This window comes from Pimephales promelas, chromosome 4 (assembly GCF_988280905.1).
Source record: "Pimephales promelas chromosome 4, fPimPro1.hap1.1, whole genome shotgun sequence".
Lineage (NCBI taxonomy): Eukaryota > Metazoa > Chordata > Actinopteri > Cypriniformes > Leuciscidae > Pimephales > Pimephales promelas.
This window is the reverse complement of record NC_142772.1, coordinates 6386312-6410255: the sequence shown is the minus strand read 5'-3', so window position 1 is coordinate 6410255 and position 23944 is coordinate 6386312. Positions and strand designations below refer to the sequence as shown.

At 38.4% G+C, this 23944-nt stretch overlaps 1 protein-coding gene across 1 annotated transcript; it reads left to right on the top strand.

Annotated features, from left to right (window-relative positions):
* The first annotated feature begins 72 nt into the window (after positions 1–72).
* On the top strand, positions 73–23944 carry castor2 (cytosolic arginine sensor for mTORC1 subunit 2). The gene is made up of 10 exons (XM_089129887.1): positions 73–249; positions 346–486; positions 8875–8945; positions 10105–10298; positions 14821–14953; positions 17289–17412; positions 17781–17891; positions 19012–19094; positions 21918–22012; positions 22107–23944. Exons 2-10 carry the CDS (start codon positions 374–376, stop codon positions 22170–22172), a joined length of 990 nt encoding a protein of 329 aa, XP_088986013.1. The 5' UTR covers positions 73–249; positions 346–373; the 3' UTR covers positions 22173–23944.

The following is a 23944-nucleotide window of genomic DNA, read 5'->3' as shown; positions in this document are numbered from 1 at the left end:
GCACTTCCTGTACAATTCGTCCCGCCCACTTTTTTGACTGACAGGTTGTTTGTTTCACTGTTACCAGCTGCTGGCCCATTCCAATCCTTGTCGGAGTGGAAACACGGGGGCCGACAGTCCTCTTTTTTTCTCCCTTCCCGTTTACCTCGTTGTGCTTTCTTTTATTTCACCCCGCTTTACTCTCTTTCTCTCTTTTCCTCGGCAGATAACTTTTCCCTTTCTCTCCCCTTCTTTCCGCTCCGTTTGAAGGTTTTAAAGCCCTGTCCATAAGCTCTACTTATTTATTTATTTATTTATTTTTATCAAACGCAATAGGCAGTTATATATATTATATATATTTTTTAGATGTACCACAAATGAGAAGACGCAAAAGATGGAGCTGCACATTTTAGAGCACAGTTTAAAAGTAGCAAGTATAGCGAAAGAGGGAATCCAGATTTGCACTCACGGATTAATCAAACTAGCTTTTCTGCCATCTAAAACAAGGTAAGTAGCTTCACGAATCAAGTTTGCGTTGTGTTAAACCTGTGTCCACTGTCCGTTAAATATCTTTCTTGAAGATTCTGACGCGGAATTACATTAGCTTACCGCTACGCACCTCTTAGCCAGAGGCAGTTCCAGCACTTTACAGTTTAAATCTCAATAATGTACATTTTCTGCATTTAAGAAGCGCGTGACATCATCAAGTAAGCGATCATGGGTGTTTTGTTTAGCAGGTATGATTGTCTGTGCTGTTGCTTAAGTTCATTCGACGGAAGAGGGGTGTGTGTACGTGATCGGGTTGTTTTTCTTCTTGGGCAGCGGTATAAATATACGGAGGGGGATGTGGCTTTAAATCTCCCCGTCTGTGATGCTCAGTGCGCGATCACGTATTCAGCAGCATCACTTGATTCAGCTGAAGGGGGGATCCTGATGACTTGATGGGAAGCTTGTGCTTTCAGTACTTTAATCAAATTCTGACCTGTTTTGATCTATACATCCGCCTAAACTAACTCCGTGCCGCTCGTGGAAACCTGTAAACAACTGGAAGAGGAGGGAAAAGTTGTGGCCTGAACATAATTTGCATGAATTTGGTGCATTGCTTTTTTTTTGTTAGTTTGTTTTTTTAGTAATTGACAATCATTCCTGCTGGTAACGTTCTGCAGTTTCCTTGTATCTCATCCTGATGCCCTCTCATATGATGAGGTGCTTTGTAAAAGACCATCTATTCATAGTCTCAATGGCCCCTTGCAGTGTTTGCGTAAGCAGAGTGTGTGAGCACATCTACAGTCCGGCTCCGGAGTCTGAGAAACGTCCTGCTCGGTCATTTAGAGCTGTGGACGCAAACTCAGGCCTTTGGCTATAGAGTTAAAGTGGTTAGTAAGACCGAGTAGGTTGTTTTCATGTCTTGGCTTTGAAAAAGAGGCAGTGGCTTTGAACAGGGGCCTAATTCCCCTCAGGCCTCTTTTATTTTGCATGTTTATTTGCTCTAGCGTTCAGAAATCTCCTTTTCCAAGGCTTTTCAGATGCTTTATTGGTTAGTTCACACAAAAATTTAAATTCTGTCATTAATTACTCGTCGTCCTAATGTCGTTCGACTTGTTCCAAACCCTCAAGACTTTCAATAATCATCGGAAACACAAATGAAGATTTTTTGATGAACTCTGAGCTTTCTGTCCCTCCACTGACAGCTACGCAACTACCACTTTGACACTTTAAAAAGATCGTAAAACTAGTCCATATGAATTGAACGCCAAGTGGGTTAGTCTGAATTTTCCTAAAGAAAGAATCGGACTAGCATATTCAAAATGTGAACTTTTATCCACATTTAAACATTGATCCGCGAACATAAACAGAAGCTCGCCTCATTGGTTCTTGCAGAAGCTCAAACGTGCTGCGTAACACGAGATCTCATTGGTTCTCACATGTCAAGCGTACTGATGTGTGAGTTGATGAATGTTTATATGTTAATAAAAGCCTACATTTTTGGGTGAACTATCCCTTAAATGGCTGTCATGTTCGGCATACTTGTTTTGAAAAAGTATCACTGCAATTAAGAAAAATCAGACAAGTAAGCTTGCTATATTAGTATTGGCAATATAAAACATCAGTTGATGGCTAGTAGTTTGACATTGTGTTTTTGACAATGTAAAAATTTTTGCATATCAAATACAGAAAGACAAAAACACAATAACAAACATCAGAGGACATCATTGCCATGCTGAACCAATCAATTATACATTCTCACCAAAGTAAGTAATCTATGAAAGTTTGCCACGTTGAATAAAATATTTGTCGTAGTTTGACATTTTCGAGTAGAAAACTTTTCTTTGGAGCTCAAAGACGTTTTGTCATGACTCAGAGCCTGGAACAATAATGATGACATCACCTGTGATCCAAAGGAAAAATACTGAAAGTAATGTGTCAGCAAAAACATTTAAGGTCTGCCTACAAATTCAGGGTTATTAATTTGCGAATTGTAGGTTTATCACCGAATTGAGGGCTGTTTTTAACATCCAGTTTCTGTTTGCAGTGGCACATTACTCCTTGTGGTTTGCATCTGGCTTTAAACAACGTTTCTCCTGGGTTTTCTTTTGTATTCAGCGCTGTATGTTTTGTCCATCAGACCATGAAATCCATTTTAAGAGCTTTTTTTTTTATCCAAGTACAATTTCATGTAGAAGTCCTGTTTTTGATATGGCTATTTTTCCTTATTTTGAATCTTTAAATTGTTTCTGACTTGGCACACATCTTAATGCTTTCGTTTTTCTGTCGCAGAGGCACAGCTTGAATCATCTTATTTAGTAGCTGTTTGTGAAGTTTCTCAGAGTCGTGCAGAATGCGCACAACATGACGGGAGCTCTGGAAATAGTTGCTTACAGTTTGAAACCTTGTTGCCAGCCCTCGGGTTGTGCTGGATCACTGTTTGTCCAGCAAGATACAGATGGAGGAAGCAGGTTTTTTTTACTCAGGAATAAACAATGAAACGACAGTCAACCAAATGCAGTGTCACCATTTAAAAAACAAACAAAAACAAAACAAGAAAATAGTTTTCTGCAATTTTTTCAATGTTTCAAAGGTTGGTTCTGTTGAATTCAGTGTAGGCTAGTTGACTCTCCTAGTTTATAAAATATCACAATTCAATCAACCCCCAATGGATAAACTCAAGTTCATGCCTACATTGTTCACGCCACCAAAAAAAAAAAAAAGATTAAAAACTTAATATTAAATGAACAAAAACAATTGCAATTTCTCAAAATATATTCCTTTGTGTTCCTCAGAAGAAAAAAAAAGACTTGGGGCCAGTTCACACAGAATGCGTTTTTACTGTTAATAAAGGAGTAGTTCACTTTTAAAAAAAACTTTTGCTGATAATTTACTCACCCCCATGTCATCCGAGATATCCATGTCTTTCTTTGTTCAGTCGAAAAGAAATTAAGGTTTTTGATAAAAACATTCCAGCATTTTTCTCCATATAATGGACTTCAGTGGGAACCGAACGGTTCAAGGTCCAAAAGACAGTTTCAGTGCAAACTGTTCAAAGGTCTTTAAACAATTCCAGACGATGAATAAGGGTCTTATCAAGCGAAACGATTGCTTATTTAAAAAAAAAAGTTTAAGATTTATAAGCTCAAATGCTCGCCTTGCTCTGTTCTGTGATGCGCATTCGTGACTCTCCTATTCAAACTCGTTCATCAAAATGAACGAATCTTTTCCCGAGTCAACTTGTTCATTTCGTACGTTGAATCCAAATTACACGAAAAAAGATTTGTTCATTTTGATAAATGAGTTCAAAGAGGAGAGTCACGAACGCGCATCAACAGTACAGAGCAAGGAGACCATTTGAGCTTATAAAACTTAAACTTAATTTATTTTTATTTTTTTTAAATGGCCGCTCGTTTCGCTTGATAAGTCCCTTATTCATCGTCTGGAATCGTTTAAAGCCCTTTGAACAGTTTGCAGTTTGTATTGAAAGTCTCTTTTGGACCTTGAACCGTTTGGTTCCCACTGAAGTGCATTATATGGAGAAAAATGCTGGAATGTTTTCATCAAAAACCGTAATTTCTTTTCGACTGAAGAAAGAATGACATGGACATCTTGGATGACATGGGGGTGAGCAAATTATCAGCAAAAGTTTTTTTTAAAGTGAACAACTCCTTTAAGCGGCGCGTTTTTAAAATGCCATTTCATTCACGAGACAATGCAAAAGATGCGAGACATGAGCGAGTTTAGCGTGTTTACATTAAAAACAAAGGAAAAGTATCACAGTCGAATGGAAAGCGTGCATTCTGTGCTAGGTTTGGAATGGGAATTAATTTTCATTTTGACGTGAGCCAAATGTGCATATTGTGTTGTCTTCTGTAGCAAAGTATGTAATGTCGAAATATTTGGTCTTCTGCTGTGTTTTTCAATCACCATTTACAGCAACATTACCTGATAAACAGAAACAGCCAACAACCTAAAAATGGAGTTAGGAGATCAAAAAGGAAGAGGCAAATTTTAAGAGAAAACATTGGAATCAATAAATATTTGGTCTTGCATTTAAAAACAGATCCAGTATGTGTTTGTGTCTTTGGAGACCTCAAAAACGGTTTGTTAGGAGCACATTTCTGACGTTCTGCGCAAGTGAGTCATAGCCTGTTGAAAATTTGTTTTGTTCCTCTGATTTAAGGGCATAAGAACCTGTCATGATCATCGCTTTCATTTGAGAGTCCTGAGATGAGCAATAAAAGCAGTGTAATCCATCACTGTATCTCTCTCTCTCTTCACTCTGTGACTCAAATTCATAGCTCATTGAATTCCTAGTGGTGCCGAAAGTTGGATTTTCAAATGGAAAAATAACTTAAGCGAATTTGTTCAGATGCCCCTTCATTTACACATTTCATTTAGGTTATGATCAGTGTTGGGGGTAAAGAATTAGATGACGTTTCAAAGTAATGAGTAAAGTAACAATTTCTGAGTTATTTTTCCCTTTTAATGACTGACACCTCTCGTGTCCCCAGGCGTTGTGTGCACTGTGTGAACGTGATGGTAATTGTAGTTGTAGACTAAATGGGAGCATACATTTTACTCGTCTCACTTGCTCAAAAACAATTCAGTGTTCCTTAAAAATGAATAAAAACAATCAAATTCAAACTCAGAATAGTATGCAAACCTGCAATAATTAAATATGTTAAATAATACAAATATATTTTATGTATTTAATCTCACTTTATTAACCAATTTTTTCAACAATACAGCGCTGACTAGGGCCACGTCCACACGAAGTCGGTGCGTTCCCTATCCGATTTTTTTTTCCACATTCTAAAAAAAAAATCTGTCGTCTCAAAAAATAAATGCGTATACTATATATACGCGTATACTACTAAAAAAAAATTTATACTATATACAGCTAAACGCGTCTTCTTGTGGACGGGCCCTAGGATCATGCAGCGAAGGTCACGTACCTCTAGAAGGTCCAACACATTGAAAGTTTCTGGGATACTAGCTAATAACTACACTGAACAAAATAATAAACGCAACACTTTTGTTTTTGCCCCCATTTTTCATGAGCTGAACTCAAAGATCTCAGACTTTTTCTGTGTACACAAAAGGCCTATTTCTCTCAAATATTGTTCACAAATCCGTCAAAATCAGTGTTAGTGAGCACTTCTCCTTTGCCGAGATAATCCATCCACCTCACAGGTATGGCATACGTTCAGTGTTTGACTAACAGCCAAAACCTGTGTTTTCAATTGAAGCACTGTATTATTCTAAACGTGACTGTTGTCAACAAAATATATATGCAGAAGTATAATTCTTGAAATATATACATAGTAGACCCTTTAAAGAATATATGTACATAATATGATAGTTCTATCCATTACTTAAGATGTTTTACATACTACTTTTTGTAGTAGTCTGAGGAAGACATCTTCTAGATGTGCAAGCAGGAAGTAAACTGATCTGGTCATGTGACCTTTCACACTAGTCACATGACATTTAATAGATTTTAATCAAGACAGTCTATTTTATCATTTAAAAGTTTAATTTCTTGCCCAATAACAACATTTTTAGAGCTTCCAGAAAGAAGAAAAAAGTTGCGGTCACAATTGTGACCCGTAGGATTAAACAGGTCCCAATATAAATGCATATTACAGGTGTACCTTAGTGATTCAGGATAAGACAAAACACGGTTTGGGAAATGGATTCATGATGTACTCACTCATTACATAAATGTTGTACATTTTAAATACAAAAAGTTACAGATTTAATAATAATAATAATGATTAGAAAATAAGCATGTGAATAAGACGCATAATTATTAAGGAACCTGGATAATGGATGGATAGGGGGAGGTGGTCCAAAAAAGGTTGAGAACCACTGTTGTAAAGCATTACTTTTACACTGGTTATGACCCAGGAGAGAATTTCCTATTAGTGCTTGAAATAATAAAACAATTCAACCAATACTACATAAATATACAAAGACATCCACACTCCAGTACCTTTCTGTAGCCTACTTCTATATGCTGTGTCATTTCACCTCTAGGCTAAAAGGGTTTTTAAATGATTGTCAAGTCAGTGACACAGCACCACAAATATACAACAGCTTGCAAAAACCTTGAAAAAAAGTCACTCAGCAACACTTGAGCAGTATCAGATAAGATGCTGCTTTCCAGTCAACACGTTGCCTTCCCCCTAGAGGCAAAATGATACCGTATGAGTGGGTGGACAGGCTCATAAATAAGGACTACTCATACCTGGTATCTGGAGCCATTTGGGGTGTACAAGCAGGTTTACGAGCCAGCTGCGGTTACATGGCATTTGTGCAGCAATGTATTACTGGTTATGCTTGCACATGCAGCTCAGATATATACTGTGTGAGCAGGGCCTTCGCCAGAACACATAGAATGGCGAAGGCATTGCATTTTCATTAGATGGCAAACTTTTTTTATGATCTGAGAAACAGACATTCACCAAAACAATAACAACTTGTATTTATTATAACCTAAAAAGACCAAGTTCTACAGTCACCAAAACACACTTGCAGATACACTTTGTAAACACGAGTCACAGAAGATCTTCAATTCAAAAATGTTTCTTCTGTTCAAAAATGACACTTCAAAAAGTTCAGAATCATAATCCATTTGAATTGAGCAGTTTAGTCCAAGAGACACGATCACTTTAAATGAAAGGATTGAATTTAGGCTTTTATTCACATAAACATTCATCAACTCACTCATCGGTTGTGGTAAAAGAAAGCTTAAAGGTGCATTATGCAACATTTCATGTCAAAAATAGCCATTTTTCGAACCCATAAATGCTTAAACAATTGCCTGATGGGCTGAATGAGCCCTTCTCTGATCACTGCGATTGCCTCTATAATCCTGTACAATAAATTAAATAAGATGCATTCGGGCTCAAATGTGAGACTAGGCGTGACGTTAACGCTCGCCTGGCTATGTCTGGCAGGTTTGTGTATTCGCCGCCATTCTCCGTATAAGCGAAGACAACTCGAGTGACAAAACTTTAGTCAACTTTCAAAAAAAGTAGAAGATGGATTCAAAGTGACTGGCTTGTAGTTCATTCCAAACCCCAACGCAAACTCCATGTAAGACAAAGAAATGAAAACTTCTGTCTAGTGCCAGGTGTCGGAATAAGACAGAGGGGGCGTAGTTCTGCAAAAACTCTCAGAGACTTGCGTTTTGCACCTTTAAGCGTATTCGCTTGAGGTGTGAAAACCAATGAGGTTCATTCTCGTGTTACTCAGCACATTTGAGCTTCTGCTAGAACCAATGAGGTTCATTTGAGCTTCTGTTTGCTTGCTGATCAATGTTTAAATGTGAATTAATGCCTGAATTAAATCTGTCTTAAGTCAAATTAGACAGATCTAACTTTTTATGTAACTTAAAAGTTAGGCATAGTCTTAAAAAAAATGTTGATTATCTTTTACGACTAGTCTAATCTGTTCATTCATCCAGCCACTGGTATATGGATAAGAGTGTATAATTTTGACTTCTGTTCTACAAAATTATATAATGAATCACATGTGTCATAGAGCACGCAGACAAAACAAAATAAATGTGTTCTCTGTCGTGAACGCATGCGTGCAAAACAGTTCTGGGAGGTAATTGCCGTGACGTCCCCTCACATGATCATTTTTTTTTATGCGCATCAAGGAATTTATTTGGTCAGTGTGTTTCCATCTTAGTAAATGAGCGCATATGGTTTTTTTTATGTGCATTTTTTTAGATTTATGCTCATCTTGGCAATTCCATCCAGCAGTTTTTGATGCCATATCCCTAAATGCACATAAAAATAGTTGGATGGAAACAGCTATTTATGTCCATTAAAAACAGTCTGCCAAAGTTTCAAACTTTTGTAGCCTGGGTAAAAGACTTTGTTACTTTTGTCCGTTAATTATTCATTACATTTGCAAAAATTACTTTTTCTTTTTTAAAAACATTTTTGAAACCAATTAAGATGTTTACAGTCACATATTAAAACTCTTTAATATTCAATTGAACTTTTTCATGAAAGTTTTAAGGTTTGATGAATCCAACATGAATACATTGAACTTGGAGCAGAGGTTTTTGTGTGGTTTTAAGATGTTCTTGCTGGTTTCCAAGTTGTTTGCTATGATTTTCTGGTCCTTCGATATGAATGTTGCTTGTCTCATTGTTTTGTTTGATTAAAAGGTAGCTTTCAAAAGTCACCTCTATCGTCCATGAATCATTTAATGACAAAATGTAATCCCTCAAATCCCAAAGCCTGGGCTATAGACTTGTAAAGTGATCTTTGTGAGGCTGTTGTACTATAATGATGTTAATAAAAGTCTATCAGGAATATGTTATTAACTCTGCTCCTTCTTGGCTCATGATTTCCATCTCTTTCTCTCTTTGCTTCTCCACAGATGTAAGTTCTTTAGTTTAACTGAAACTCCGGAGGATTACACCATCATCGTGGATGAAGATGGCTTTAAAGGTAGGTGTTGTGGTTACTCTTTTACTAAGAGTGCACTGGGTTTAGTGCAGCGAGGCAAGATTAAGTCATGTTAAGTATCACAGATTCTCTATAATTCCTTGTAGCTCGACTCCCTGCCAATGTTTGACCACATATTGCTCCATCAGCCATAGTCCCCCCCCCCCCCCAAACCCAACACACACATTTCCATTATGGGTTACTAGGGGTTAAGATGTCAGTGGCTTTGGTTTTGTGGTTGATTGAGTGAATCCATGTCATTATTACACACTGGTGAAGCCCATTTGTTGCCATGGATACCAGAAGCTCTGTGTTGCGAAACAGGTACAGGTATTTAAAAATCCCCTGAAATTTGAGCTTGTTAGCAGCTTTTCCACCCGGATCTATCAATGTGCTATCAATTTAAGGAAATCAATTAGGCTTTGTGGCTATTAGTCAGTGTTTGTTAGCTGTGAGTCAACAAAATTTACTTTTTAACTTTTTAACCCGACACTTTTTTTTAAGTAGCATTTTTGATCATTTTCACAACTTTCATGACCCCAAGAACATTTTGTTGTATTGTCTACTTGTAATATGTCAAATGAAAGAACTGATCACCTGCTTTTAAACAGCATTCTTTTTTTTAATCAACACTTGAATGTGGGTAAGTTTCATTTAAAAAATCTACGTTTTGAACAAAAAGCTGAGAAAATCTAAAACACAGATGGAGTAGAACGAGTTTGTCAACACCCCCACACTTTTCACTATACATACCGTTTTAAAGCAGCTTCACACATTTAGCAAGCGTCTGCATTACAAGTTACACTACATTACAGTAAAACTCATAAAATATTGCAATACAAATGTACAATCAGAAAGTCCCTCTCACTAAAACCACCTCTAACCAGCAAATCATGTCAAGGGCAGTGATGTTACTGAAGCTTATTTGTTGTTTTACAAAAGAGACACACTTTTCAATATGCCTCACCCCAACTTCCTGTTTCAATAGCAAATACATCAACACAGGAAAAAAAGCTGTCATGATTTCATAGGGTCTTGAAAGACCTTTAGATAGATCAAGCTAAGAGCGTTAGTATATTCAGAATGACACATTCATTATTACTCATGTGCCACCCTTTTTTTTTTTTTTTGACACTTGTTTTTCTGTTTTTGTCTGTTTCAGAGCTGCCGGAGTCTGAATATCTCAGTGTGGCTGATGCAACGTGGTTGGCTCTTAATGTGGTGTCCGGGGGCGGGAGCGCCACCAGCTCTCAGCCAATCGGAGTGACAAAGATCGCGAAATCAGTAATCGCTCCATTGGCAGACCATAATATCTCGGTGTTTATGCTCTCAACATACCAGACTGACTTTATATTGGTGAGTGGCATAGATGCTTCGGCTATAGAAAGCAAGATATGAACTCTTAATTATTAAATGCTGAAATTATGTTGTGTGTGCATTTCCACCAAATACATTTCAGTCATTTTCCTCATCAAAATATGTGACGTACAAGTGATAAGCACAACATGATAAAAGAGAAATTCACATGTAAGCATACTTTATATTTGTCTACAGAAATAATTTCCTACATTGTAGCATCAAAAGAAACAAACATTCAGTATGAAAGTGTCTCCAAACTTTTGAAGACAACTTTTGAAGTAATTATACTGAAAATTCAGCTTTTTATCACAGGAATAAATTACATTTAACAATATATGGAAATAGAAAATGGTTATTTTGAATTGTGGTGGTATTTCATAATATTGCATAATTTTTACTATGTTTTTGTTCAGATAAATTAAGTTAAACTAAAAAAAGAGACTTAAAGGAACACTCCAACTTTTTGAGACTTTAGCTTATTCACCATATCCCCCATAAGTCCATACATACCTTTTTCATCTCCGAGCATGCTGTAACTGTCTGACACACCCATCGCTAGCCTAGCTTAGCACAAAGACTGGATGTAAATGGCTACAGCTAGCATACTAATCCCAAATAAGAGACAAAATTGTGCAAACATTTTCCTATTTACATGTTGTGATTTGTAGTAATAATAATAGTGCACAAATAGCAAGGTCATATGAGACACAGCCATCTTTTAACCATATAAATATTGGGAATTATATTCTCAGAGAAGGCGAAGCGCTGCTACTTGGGCGGAGTGATTACCACAGCACCAGAGACGCACCGTGGTTAGGAGCAAAGTGTTCGTTCCGAGTTTGAGTAATAGAGTCAGCAATTACTAAATAGTAAAAGCATAGTTTATCATGTTCGCTGAATTGTAAACAGCTGCGACAATAAACAGGAGAGACCAGGTAAAACCATGATGCTTCATAGAACTCTGGGGGATACGGTGAATAAGCTAAAGTCCCAAAAAGTCGGAGGGTTCCTTTAAAATGTAAAACAATTTGCAGACCCCAAACTTTTGAACTGTAGTGTATGAGAAAGATTAAGCATTTCAGTATCTCTGTTTCCATCCAACGTTGCGAATTTAACTTTTGCAAAACATTTGAATATTGCATAAAACATTTGCAAATAGAGCACCTTTTCCATCCCATGTGTTCAAGAGACCAAAATCGTAATTTCCTGGAAAATTGGTGCGAAATATCTGCAATGAAAATCAAAGTTGCTGCAATCGGGGGAGCAAATGTGGCAAACTGAAAAGCAAACTGCACTAAATGCTGTCATGTTATCTTGCGTTCGACGTCTGGTGTTTAGGAACACGATCATGCGAGACATTTCTGGAAGGTCATTATACCAAAATCACTGATGACAAACTTGGACTCTTTGAAAATAACTAAAACATTTGAGATGCTGTGCATTGAAACCGATCCGTTGGTTAGTCCAGCTTTTCAAACACATCCACAGTTTTTTTTGTTGCACATCGAAGGATTTATTCAGTAGTTGTGTTTCCATCATAGTTTATGCACATCCTCTTATCAGATAAAAACATATCCTCCCCAATTGATCGCATATGTATTGTATGCACATTTTATGCGACATAACAGTAGGTGGATAGAAACATAACTAATGTGAGAGAGTGGAGTCATTTATTCTGGATTTACACTTAGACTAACCTCATTAATTACACTTCAGGAAATTATACAGAACTAAAAAACAGCATAAGGATAAAAACATTAATGATTTATCATAAGAAAAAGAACTGCAGTATATACATGGGCCAGTCTATGGCGATAGATTATATATAAAGAAGCCCTGTGTTCTGTAGTCTGAATGTCATCTTATCTGCTGTTAAAACACAGATTCACAGCTTACCCATTTCATTGTACAAGTTGAAACTGTTGCTTGTAGTTTTATATAAGGACATGGCATGTAATGGCTTTATGACTGATCATTGCTTTTGGATGAGCAAACTGCACATACAGTAATACTAAGCTAGTCATCACTTCTCTTTTCGTTAAACCAACCCATCTACCATGACCACAATCCAGCTGCTGTCATCTCAGCACATTTCCACTGTGTTTGTGTGAACACATGTCCAGTCTATCAGTGGTGGCACGGTCACCAGAGCCTGTTTATGAAAATAACAAGAAATGTGGGAGCGGTGGTAATCTGGAGGTAGTTATGTAAAGAGGATAAAGCCTGTGGATCAGCAGCCGCTTGCTGGAAGTTACCGGAAAGTTCACGTTCCACACCAGATGCTCCCAGCCAGAGGAATAATCACAGAGCTTTATAGAAAGAGAGGAGATGACATGCCTCTTGTGCTGGGCCACTGGAGAGGACATTTCCTTCTCATCCTCAACCCTTGGCCTGCTTACTCAAAACTTTAAGAGCATTTTAGAAATCCCTGTGTGTATCTGGCTTATCAGGCCTTAGCACACCGATGTTTCCTTTGTTTGGATAACTACAAAATAATGAAAGAGATTGTTGAGTGGATTTAAGATTTCCATCCCTGGGAAGGCCTGACCGTAATGGCCTAAATTATACCAGATATTATATTTCGTCCTCTTGATGATTCTTAAAATGGTTGGTTTAACCAAAAATAATAATTCTATCATTCTTTCATTTAATTATTCCCCTTAAAGGAGTAGTTCACTTTTCAAAAAACGTTTGCTTATAATTGTCATCCAAGATGTCCATGTCTTTCTTTATTCGGTCGAAAAGAAATTAAGGTTTTTGATGAAAACATTCCAGGATTTTTCTCCATATAATTGTCTTCAATGGGAACCAAACGGTTCAAGGTCCAAAAGACAGTTTCAGTGCAAACTGCTCAAAGGGCTTTAAACGATTCCAGACGATGAATAAGGGACTTATCAAGCGAAACGATCGCTTATTTAAATAAAAAAATAACAAAGTTTAAGTTTTATAAGCTCAAATGTTCACCTTGCTCTGTACTTCGATGCACGTTCGTGACTCTCCTGTTCGAACGCGATCATCAAAATGAAGAAATCTTTTTCCGAGTCAATTCGTTCGTTTCGTTCATTGACTTTGAAAAAGATTCGTTCATTTTGATGAACGAGTTCGAGCAGGAGAGTCACAAACATGTGTCACAGAACAGAGCAAGGCGAGCATTTGAGCTTATAAAACTTAAACTTTATTTATTTATTAAATGACTGAGCGTTTCACTTAATAAGACTCTTATTCGTCGCCTGGAATCGTTTAAAGCCCTTTGAACAGTTTGTACTGAAATTGTCTGGACCTTGAACCGTTTGGTTCCCAATGATGTCCATTATATGGAGATAATTCCTGGAATATTTTCATCAAAAACCTTAATTTCTTTTCGACTGAAGAAAGAAAGACATGGACATCTTGGATGACATGGGGGTGAGTAAATTATCAGCAAAAGTTTTTTCAAGACTGAACTACTCCTTTAAGACATTCGTTTATCATTCAGAACATCTTTTTTATGAAATTTGTCTTTCTGTCTCTCGCGTTCTTAACGAAATGAACACCAGAAATGATTTTTTTTATAAATATGCCCAGATTTAACAGATCAGTGATGATGCAAACTAATTTTCTAATCAGAGTTTTGAATCAATTCACTACAAACAGGCAGTTCGAACAGAAATAAATTAAACTTACCAACTCTAACACTATTTTTGCATCTGAACTTTAAATCCGAGATGCCATTACAACATAAACCTAATAGACAAATTAAAGCCAAGTTAAAATTATTACAATATTTGTGATATTACAAGCAAAATTGATTGTGTATTGTGTACATTTTTGCCCTGTCCTACTGTTGTTGTTTTTTTTTTTTTACTATATTTAGTTTTCTAATGAGGTAATAACAGTTAGAGCTTTTATAAGCTCGTAAAATAGTCCAAGGAAACTGTATATCCATAGATAATTACCCTTGAAAAGCTGTGCGCTGCTCATTTAGTGCACCCATAGTTCAGCTGAATTAGTTGCTTAAGACATCCTTATGTATTGTTTTCACTGTAATGTATTCTGCTTTTGGTAGTGCTGTTGGAAATGCAAATGTGATTTTCATTTGTGATGTGTTTGAGTCAGCTGGTTTTGGTTACTCAAGGAAACGAAAGAAGCCGAGTCTAATATAAGGATTTCTGCTTGTGCATGTTTGTGTATTGAACTTTCATGGTGTTTTCATTCATTGAAACATCTGAAAGTCTCTGTCAAATGCAAACACAAATAAGTTTGATTAGGTTTGTGCTTGTACTCTGTTCAGTTCCCTACTGTAGAATGATATAGCGCTTCCAGATAACTTGCTTGGTATTTGTCATCTCTATTTTAGATATTACAGTACATCATGAGTGTATATTATTATCTAACCAGGTTTGCAAACATGTTTGTAATGGTTTATGATTATTTATTTCCATCCTTGAACACCTGAGCTCATTTAACCTGGAACCTCACTTATAGTACCGGTATGTTTATTAAATAAAAACTAAATACTGGTGTATGATTCTGTCCATAGGTTCGAGAGAGGGATCTGCCCATGGTCATGCACACGCTGTCTTCAGAATTCACTCTGCTGAGGGTTGTCAACGGAGAAACTGTTGCTGCCAACAGTACTGGGGTTACCAATGGTTTTGTCAAGCCTAAACTAGGTAACCATCAGCCATTAGTCTGTGTATATGTCGACACAAGCCGTCTTAAAGTACCAAGTGATGCTTCCTAGATTCAAAGTGCCCCTATTATGCTTTTTCTGATATAACCGTTCATATAGCGTGCAATGTAGCTGTTTGTGTATGTAAAAGGTCTGAAATTTTACATTTTTACTAATTCCATGTTTTTATGTCCCTGCTGGAACAAATTTGCATAATGCGAGTCTATGGTCTTTATTGGCTGCCCGCAAATGACGTCTACTTTGACCCTCAAACACTGTTGTTGTAGCTGAGACTGGAAGAGTTTGATTTGTTTGTCGACATTTCGAGAAGATGCTGTTTTCTGCTCATCCATTTTGCTTGCATATCCAAAAGATGAGAACACCGGCTCAAATTTATAAAATAAAAGTGACTCCATTGTTACTGTTCATATTACTGTGTGTAGGAATGATGGGGTAGACAGCAGAGTTGAAATTAAGATGGTCGTTTTGTTTTTCGACAATCTGTAATAAGCAATCACAACAGACTGGGCCATCTGACCAATCAGAGCAGAGTAGGCTCTCGGAAAGGAGGGGTTTAGAGAGACCAAATCCATGATCGAACCGTTTGAGACACTGTGAGAAAAGGGGTGATGCTGCAATGTACATTAGGAGAAAGTTAGTGTTTTTGATCTTGGATGCATGTGAATCTATTGTAGAAGACTGAAAGAAACACAATTAGCATAATAGAGGCATTTAAATATACCCAAAAATGAAACTCCTGCCATTTACTCACCCTCGTCGTTTCAAAAAAACTTTTTTCTTCTATAAAGCGAAAGATATGACTGTATTTTTGAAATGTCTGTTGTTGTTGTTGATGTTTTGTCCATACGGTGGAATTAAGTGGTCACCAAAACATTGTTCACCATATCTTCTTCTTAGAAAATACTCTTCTTTCTTTTTGGGTGAAGTGTTCCTTTAAAGTAGACCGTATTTTACTACCATGATGCACAGACTTGGACTTCGATTCAGTCAGTAGAAATAGAGAAACAAACACTTTCAGCAGTTTTCACAACTGCTGAAAGTGTGCTGTGGTACTGGTACTGGTTAGGCATCAGCTTCTGCCTGTCGCTGTCATGTTTGACCAACTGAACATATGTTCCTGATCTTATTGTGCACAATTCTTTGGTGCACGTTATTGTAAAAGAAAGAATGTTGTTTTTGTAAACTTCCATTAAAATGTAATAAGTTGCATCTGTTATAAGTCATGCAGCCTATCTGGAAAATTGTTTATGCAGTCATTTAAAGGGCATTATTTTGAGCATCGATTTTTAAGAATGAACATATGTTCATTATTTTGAGTGTAATAGAATAATATGAGTATAAATATTTGTCACCGCATTAAAGACGTTACATTTTTCAGTTGAAAATGCATAAAGACCACCATTGGGTTAAACAACTTGTCAGGTTTACAGATACATCCCTTCATGAAACATCCTGGATCTGCATTGTTAAAGGAGAACTCCGGTGCAAAATGAACCTTTGGTCTAATAAAACATCGGTACCTAGTCAACTGTTCTCTGATATTTGTTTTCATGATGATCAAATGTGAAGAGTTTTATCTCTAAAAACTGTTTAGCGTATAATGCTAGTACTGGGGGCATTTACTAAGTAAAAAGAAATCGCTAGTTTATACCACTAACAAGGCTCAAAATAGCTCCACACTAACACAGTAACATAATGAGGGTCCATACATGCAAAACAAAGCTTTGAGAACGTTATAAGTGTACAGACCGTTTAATAAGAAGATACTTTATAAAGACAGTTCACTTCGTGTATACAGAGAGGAGCCATCTTAGAAAACAGTCTCGATAAGTCAAACCACGAACGACGTGCTGAGTGATCTGAACTGTATGAACGGCGTTCGGGGATCGACTTATCGAGACTATTTTCTAAGATGGCTCCTGTCTGTATTCACGAAGTGAACTGTCTTTATAAAGTATCTTATTAAACGGTCTGTACACTTAAAAAGTTCTCAATGCTTTGTTTTGCATGTACGGACCCTCATTATGTTACTGCGTTAGTGTGGGGCTATTTTGAGCCTTGTTAGTGGTATAAACTAGCAATTTCTTTTTACTTATTAAATGCCCCCAGTACTAGCATTATACGCTAAACAGTTTTTAGAGATAAAACTCTTTACATTCGATTATCATGAAAACAAATCTCAGAGAACGGTTGACTAGGTACCGACGTTTTATTAGACCAAAGGTTCATTTTGCACTGGAGTTCTCCTTTAATGCCTGAATGTTTACAGTACATAATTGTAAAATAAACGACTCTCTTCTTCTTCCTTTCCTCAGTCCCTCGGCCAATCATTCACCCACTCTCGAGCCCCAGTAACATGTTCTGCGTTACCAGCCTTGACCCCGACACGCTGCCCTCGGTGGCCACGCTGCTCATGGACGTCATGTTCTACTCGGGCGGGTAAGAGCTCCATGTCGGCCCTCTCCTCCTGGCTCACATATGGCCGCAACCGAGAGCCATCTGCCAGATCTATTAGAGACTGATGATAACACGCACAGGTCGCTGTAGGCAGTGCATTACGTGACGACGGGAGAAAAGACAGGACAAATACACACTGCTCATCTTGTTTCCAATGTTGCCCTTCCTTATAGTGAATGAACTTGTTTACAGCTCAGAGAAGTGGCATCAGGCCAACCCTTAGAGGGAAAGATAAGATCAGAGTGGCCTTTATCATGCTCCTCCCATTTTTTCTATTCCTTGCAAAAGTGTCAGCTGAGCTCTAATGAAGCTTGTGTAATGACAAGAATCCCTGCTGTGCTTTATTACAGAGCAAAAGAGACCGGGGGGCAGAGCGAGGATTCTGGACACATCCGTTTCTTCTCCTTCTCCCTGATCGAGGGCTACATCTCTCTAGTTATGGATGAGCAGACGACCCGGAGGTTAGACCACACAGCTCTGCCTCTAACACTCTATTAAAGTCAACATGAAAACACATTAATATTTTTACATTTTTAATACACGCACCTCGTCTTGTGGATGATATAGACCTTCGTCAGGGTAGCGCCATGATTTATTATTGAATGAAAACAAGGGATGGAAATAAAAAAACTTTCAGGATGAAACCGTTCCATGATTGAACATTGTATTTATTGGGGGGGGGGGGGGGGGTTATCGGTGTTTATATGTGAATTAAAGGGGTGATGAACTGAGAAATCAAATCTAAAGAGGTTATCATATTTTAAGAATATCCTGTAAGTTTCAGAACTGAAAACGTCCTTGTTAGTCCAATATAAGCTTTTAGTGACACCAGGCTCAGCAAACGACTCATTTTTCAAAGTGCGGAACTATGAGGACTAAGATGATAAAAAGAAGATCGACGCCTACTTCAACACGGCCGGTTTAGCCCCGCCCACCGATTCGCACATTACACGCATAGCTAAATAACATAGATCCCTACCTCGTGATGACAAACCGGATCGTGCTACCGAGCAATAAATATCTACTGACGAGTGAAACTCATTATAATATGCAAAACTGTTATCCACTCACAGCAGTGGGCGTTTACTTCCAAGTCTTCAGTACGAGACGCCCATTAAAAACCCAGCGTTTTTGAGCTAGGCTCAAAACTAGGGTAGAAAACAGCCTATTACTTATTCACTTTGAAATTTTTTAATGTAAAAACCAAGCGAACGTCATAAGTTGACATCAGACAACAATATAAATGACCCCTTTAAAGTAAAATGGCTAAAATCATTTTATATGGACTTGAATGTTTCAGTTAAATGCACTTTTTTTATATATACACTGAAATGTATGGACCTGCATGAGTTGTAAATTGGATTTCTTTGTCTGCAGTGGTTTCATCTGATTTATTCTTTAAATATTCTTTTTTTAAATTCCTCTATTCTAGTGTAGCCTGTTGAATCATGTCTTTGTGTGTGCGGTTAAAATGTAACTTGCTTCATGAATATATTTCTGATTTCAATTACTAATTAAATGTATAGTATCTTTGTTCTGTTATCATTATATATGGTTTAGATGCTGCTCTCTTCTTGTCAGGTTTCCAAACAACGTCCTCTTCACCAGTGCATCAGGAGAGCTTTGGAAAATGGTCCGCATCGGAGGACAACCCTTGGGGTTTGGTGAGTTCAGGCTACAACTGGATAAACGACCCGCTGTTACTGTGACAATGAAAATCCTTTTGACCTGAGCAATATCTAGGAACCAGGATTTGAGGGTTGGTTCTTTTGCTTTGGACCATTAATCAACCACCTAGAACGTGCTAAAAAAACACCTAGACCCTGTTTACACCTGGTATTGAGTTGGTTTTAGTCTATTTTGTCCACTTTTAACCACTCGTGTTCTGATTTCTTCGAGGAGAGGGTTTTGTTTTGATCTAATATTTAAATTGCGCAAGTTTATTTAGTCTATGAACACGACCGGAGACCACGGAAAAACATACGTAGAGCATCAGCTTTTCGTTTCACACAGCGTTTGGCTTGATCTTGCTGCTGTCCGTGTTAGAAATCAGGAATGCTGAGAGAACATTGTGCTTGGTTCGTTTTTCATCTTTAAACGAAACTTGGATCTCCAGCCGACAAAGTTAAAATCCAGTCTGGCTCGCGCACTTCCCATAATCTCAATTGCCGCGTTTCCACTGCTGAGCCATGCTAGTGAAGCCAGGGCAAGACGCGTTTCCACTGTTACTTCCGGGGCTTACTCTGGGCCAACGGCCAGGATTTCTGGCCCGTCGAATACCTTGGGCCAAAGCGGGCTAGAGGCGTGCTCAAGGTAAAAGGCGGAGTTTATCGGTGTTATGGAATGTTATGATCTGAAAGATTTATTTTCACTTTTTTATATCGCTCAAAATAATCGTTGCTCGAAATGGAGAATTGCCTGTACTGGTCAAAGCTCTTCTAAATGTTTGGGCTGAAGAAAGCGTACAACGTCAATGCGACGGCGTTGCATTGGGGGGTTATAAACAAACGAGGACGTTATAAAATACATCGATGCTGAACTTTCTAAGCTAAGCATTCAGCAAGCAACACTTCAAGTTCAGGAAAAAATAAAAAAGTTGCGGGCGCAGGACTGTACAAGGCGATTAAAACGCACAATGGACAAAGCGGCGCTCAGAAAAGGAACTTGCCATGGTTCGAATTGATGGACGATGTGCTGGGTCCACATGTTAGTGGCGACTCGCGAGACAATCGGGACACTATTGCAGCCACGGCCGGTGAGTTAATATACATGCTATCTTCCTAACTTCCTAACTTAAAAAAGTTCATAATACCCGCTGAAATGGGTTGGGTTGTAAGTCGTTTGATCCAGAAAGGCGTGTTAGGGGCGGGGTTTAGGACAGCGCTGCAGGGCTACTGGCCCGGCAGTGGAAACGCAAACCCGGTGCTTGAGGCCCAAGGCCACTGGCTCGGCTCACAGTTAGCCTTAGCCCGGCAGTGGAAACATGGCTAATCTCACATTAGGTCAGTAGGCGGAGAGTAGGCGGTCTTTTGTGGCTCTTTGAACACATTCGAACACATTGACACTACGAAAGCAATCCGGTCTAATGTGTTTTCAACTACCGGAAGTGGACGAGCTCAACACATTTCAGACCTCGTTTTACACCTGTATTTAGTGTCGTCCTCTTGTGATCCAAACGCCAAAACGCACCTTAAAGAGCCCCTATCATGGATTTTTGAAAATGACTGTTCATGTAGTGTGGAATATAGCTCTCAGGGAATGAAAACATCCTGCAAAGATTTATATCTGAATATACTGTATCTGTATATAAAGTTACTGTCTTTCAAAAGTGAGAGTCGACTCTGAGTCTATGAAATGAATTGTTTTTGAAACGAGTCATTAGCTGTTACATCGTGACATAGAGATGTCATTGGCCGCGCCCAGTTACTGCGCGCGCAGACAGAAGTGTATGTATTCAAATGTGGATTCGCAAGCGGTTGTTCCTGAAGGAGGGCTCAGTAACTTACTTACCCAGTGTATATGGATCAGCTTACTCCTATGAATCACAACCTGTAAGTATTATTAATAATTGTTGCTTTTATGGATTTTGAAGCGTCAGGCGCGAGGAGGGAAGGCACAATAAGTATGTGTGTGTGTGTGTAAGTTACACTCTTCTAGGTCTCCAATGTCATTTTTTTTTTAAATATGTGAAATGTTTGTCGCTGTTATTGGAGTTGTCATAAAGAATAGAGCGACTTGTAGTACTGCAGTGCTTTATCAATATGTTTATGCGTTATGCTAACAAACAATAACTGACTGGGTCTGTCATCTGACCAATCACTGCCGATTAGCGTCAAAGGAGTGGTTTGGAAAAATTAGTCGTTGTACGAATCATTTGGGAGTCGGTGAGCAAATCAGTTAAAAATAAATGCATATTATAAGACAAATAAAGTGTTTTTTTATCCTTGCGTGCATGTAAAACTGTTTTTGGGAACTCCTAAAACAAAAATAGGAACATTTCAAATGCTATGATAGGGGCTCTTTAATACCAGGTGTAAACAGGGCCCTAGAACTCGTTAGCAAATGCTTAGCCCCATCATATTGTAATGGTAGCACCCATATTTTATTTGATAGCAAAATGTGTGCAGAGAGCTGGATTTTTACAGTCACATTAGCAAAAGTTCGGGCAAATTTGTAGACCAAAAAAAGGTCCGTCGTCTTTTGTCAGTTGTGTAGCAATGTATGAAGCACAGCTCACACACACAAGTCACTATCAAACCAAGCAGCAGTTGGTCGGTCAATGCAGTAAATTTGCATGGTCAGCTGAACCCTCGTGTGAAATTTGTGTGGTTTCCTATTTAAACGGCTATTTCACCCGTGAAAATTCCGAAAGCAAATGACCACACTTCTGAGCACAGTACACCTCAGTAAATAAGATCAAATGCACAATTTTAAACTTGAGGATGTGGTAGTTGAATATCTAATGAAAGTCGTTTGTCTTCCAACAGATGAATGTGGCATTGTGGCTCAGATATCTGAACCGCTGGCGACCGCTGACATTCCAGCCTATTATATCAGTACCTTCAAGTTCGATCACGCTCTGGTGAGTTTCAGCATTCACACATAAATGCTTTCCCATCTCCTAATATTCAGAAAGCAAGGGCAATGTTAAACACCAGCCATCTTGCACCCGCCAGGTTCCCGAGGAGAACATCCAGAGCGTGATCGGAGCCTTGAGGACCAATGAGAGCACAGGACAGTGAGGTGATTGGACAAAAGGGTCCCATGTCCGTGAAAACATTTAGATTTCTTTTAATTCTTAAAAGTGCCAAGATCTTACCCGAGGACTGCTTCTGGGGGTGGTTATGGGAGAAGGATCTGAAGGGGAATGGATAAGTGAGGGGAGGGGGGGTCAGTAGTCTTGCAGTCAGTATTGAAAGACAACATCACTTCCTGTCCGTTTCCTGCAAAAAAGAAAACCCTTAATCCCTGCCCAGCACCTCTACAGGGACCCTGCGATTGTGTGTGATTCCAGTGTTTTTCTCCTCCTCTTTCTCCCCCACCCACTCCTCCTCGCCATTTTACCATGGCAACAGGGCCTGGACTTCAAATAGCAAAATAACTATTATGTATTAGTTGCAGGTCCTCCTAGAGGACACAGAATGTACTCCAATGAATCTCAAGATTTAGTTTTAGTCTCCCCCCCCCCCCTCCCCCTTCCTGTTTTCCCTTGCAGTGCCAAGACACAGGACGTAAACAGGCTCCTCGTCTAAAACGTGATGTTTTTCTGGATGCAATTTGATGGTTCAGGGTATTACTGTTTTGTTTTTTTACGTTCTGCAAAATGTTCCAGTCACAAGTTAAGTCTTTGAAAGAGGCTTTTCAAGCTCGTTCGGAAAGTTTCCCGCATTTGTTTCTTTTCCCCTCACCTCAATCCTTATATTCACATTTCAATGCCAGGTGTCTGGGTAATGAATTAGTTGTTGTCGTTTTTGCCTTTTAAAGTACAATCAATGGGTATTCTGTCCACCCAATTGGAAACTAGGATTCAGGTGAGGTGAAACCTTTCACATGCACTTGTTCAGGTTAAACACACACACACACACACAATTACATGAATCGTGCAGTATACTGTTTTTAAAAAATTGGTCTAATGAGGACATTGTTTTTATTTCCGCCCTGGAGTCGTTGCGCGCTTGCGACCGCACAAAATGCCTCTTTACTCTTTACCACTACTCGCTCTATTGAGTATTTTGAAGCTGTCTCTACATCCACGGAGGAAAAGGTTGGGGGAAACCTGTCGTTTGTTGAATGTTAGTTGAGGTCGGGTGTCGCAGACACTGGCGTTAGTTTAGGCCTTCAAGCTCCCCTTGTCTGCACTTTATTTGAGGTCTATCTTACAGATCTTACTCTTCTGATGTGAAATACCGGGGATGAGTATCTTCCCTTTGAAGGAGTCTCTTTTAGAAGGGGTCACTTGTTGCTCTTTACACATGGATGGGTGTCTTTTTCCACAAGTTTTCCTTCTATCAGCTATGAAGCAGAAATTTGCTTAACCATACATTTATCAGTGTTAAGAAGGGGTGACCTGTTTGTTCTCTGACAATTAAAGACGTGAAACAATTTTTTTTTTTCTTTCAGCTTAGTTTGTATTTAGGTTTGATTTTATTCAATTGTTACTCCTTGTTTTTTTTTTCCACTGTTTGAATCATGTTTTCTTAAGCGTACAGTGGGGGTTTACATCATGCGAAGCTAGACCATGTGCCAATTGCAGATTTGTTGTCTAGTTTATAAAGAGATTTAGTCATATCTGTGATTTACAAATGATTTCTGTGGGATGATATCTGCTGAAGCTATTTTTAACTACCCATACAAATGATTGATTTGGAGATTTGATTAAACCAGCTCAGACACCAGAAAAGGTCATGAATTGATTACTTGTTTTACCTTGATGATTTCTTTTTTCTGTCCCGACACAAAGTGTAGGTCAGAAACTGTTCCTTTATACTTGCACATTAAAGAGGGTGACTTTCAA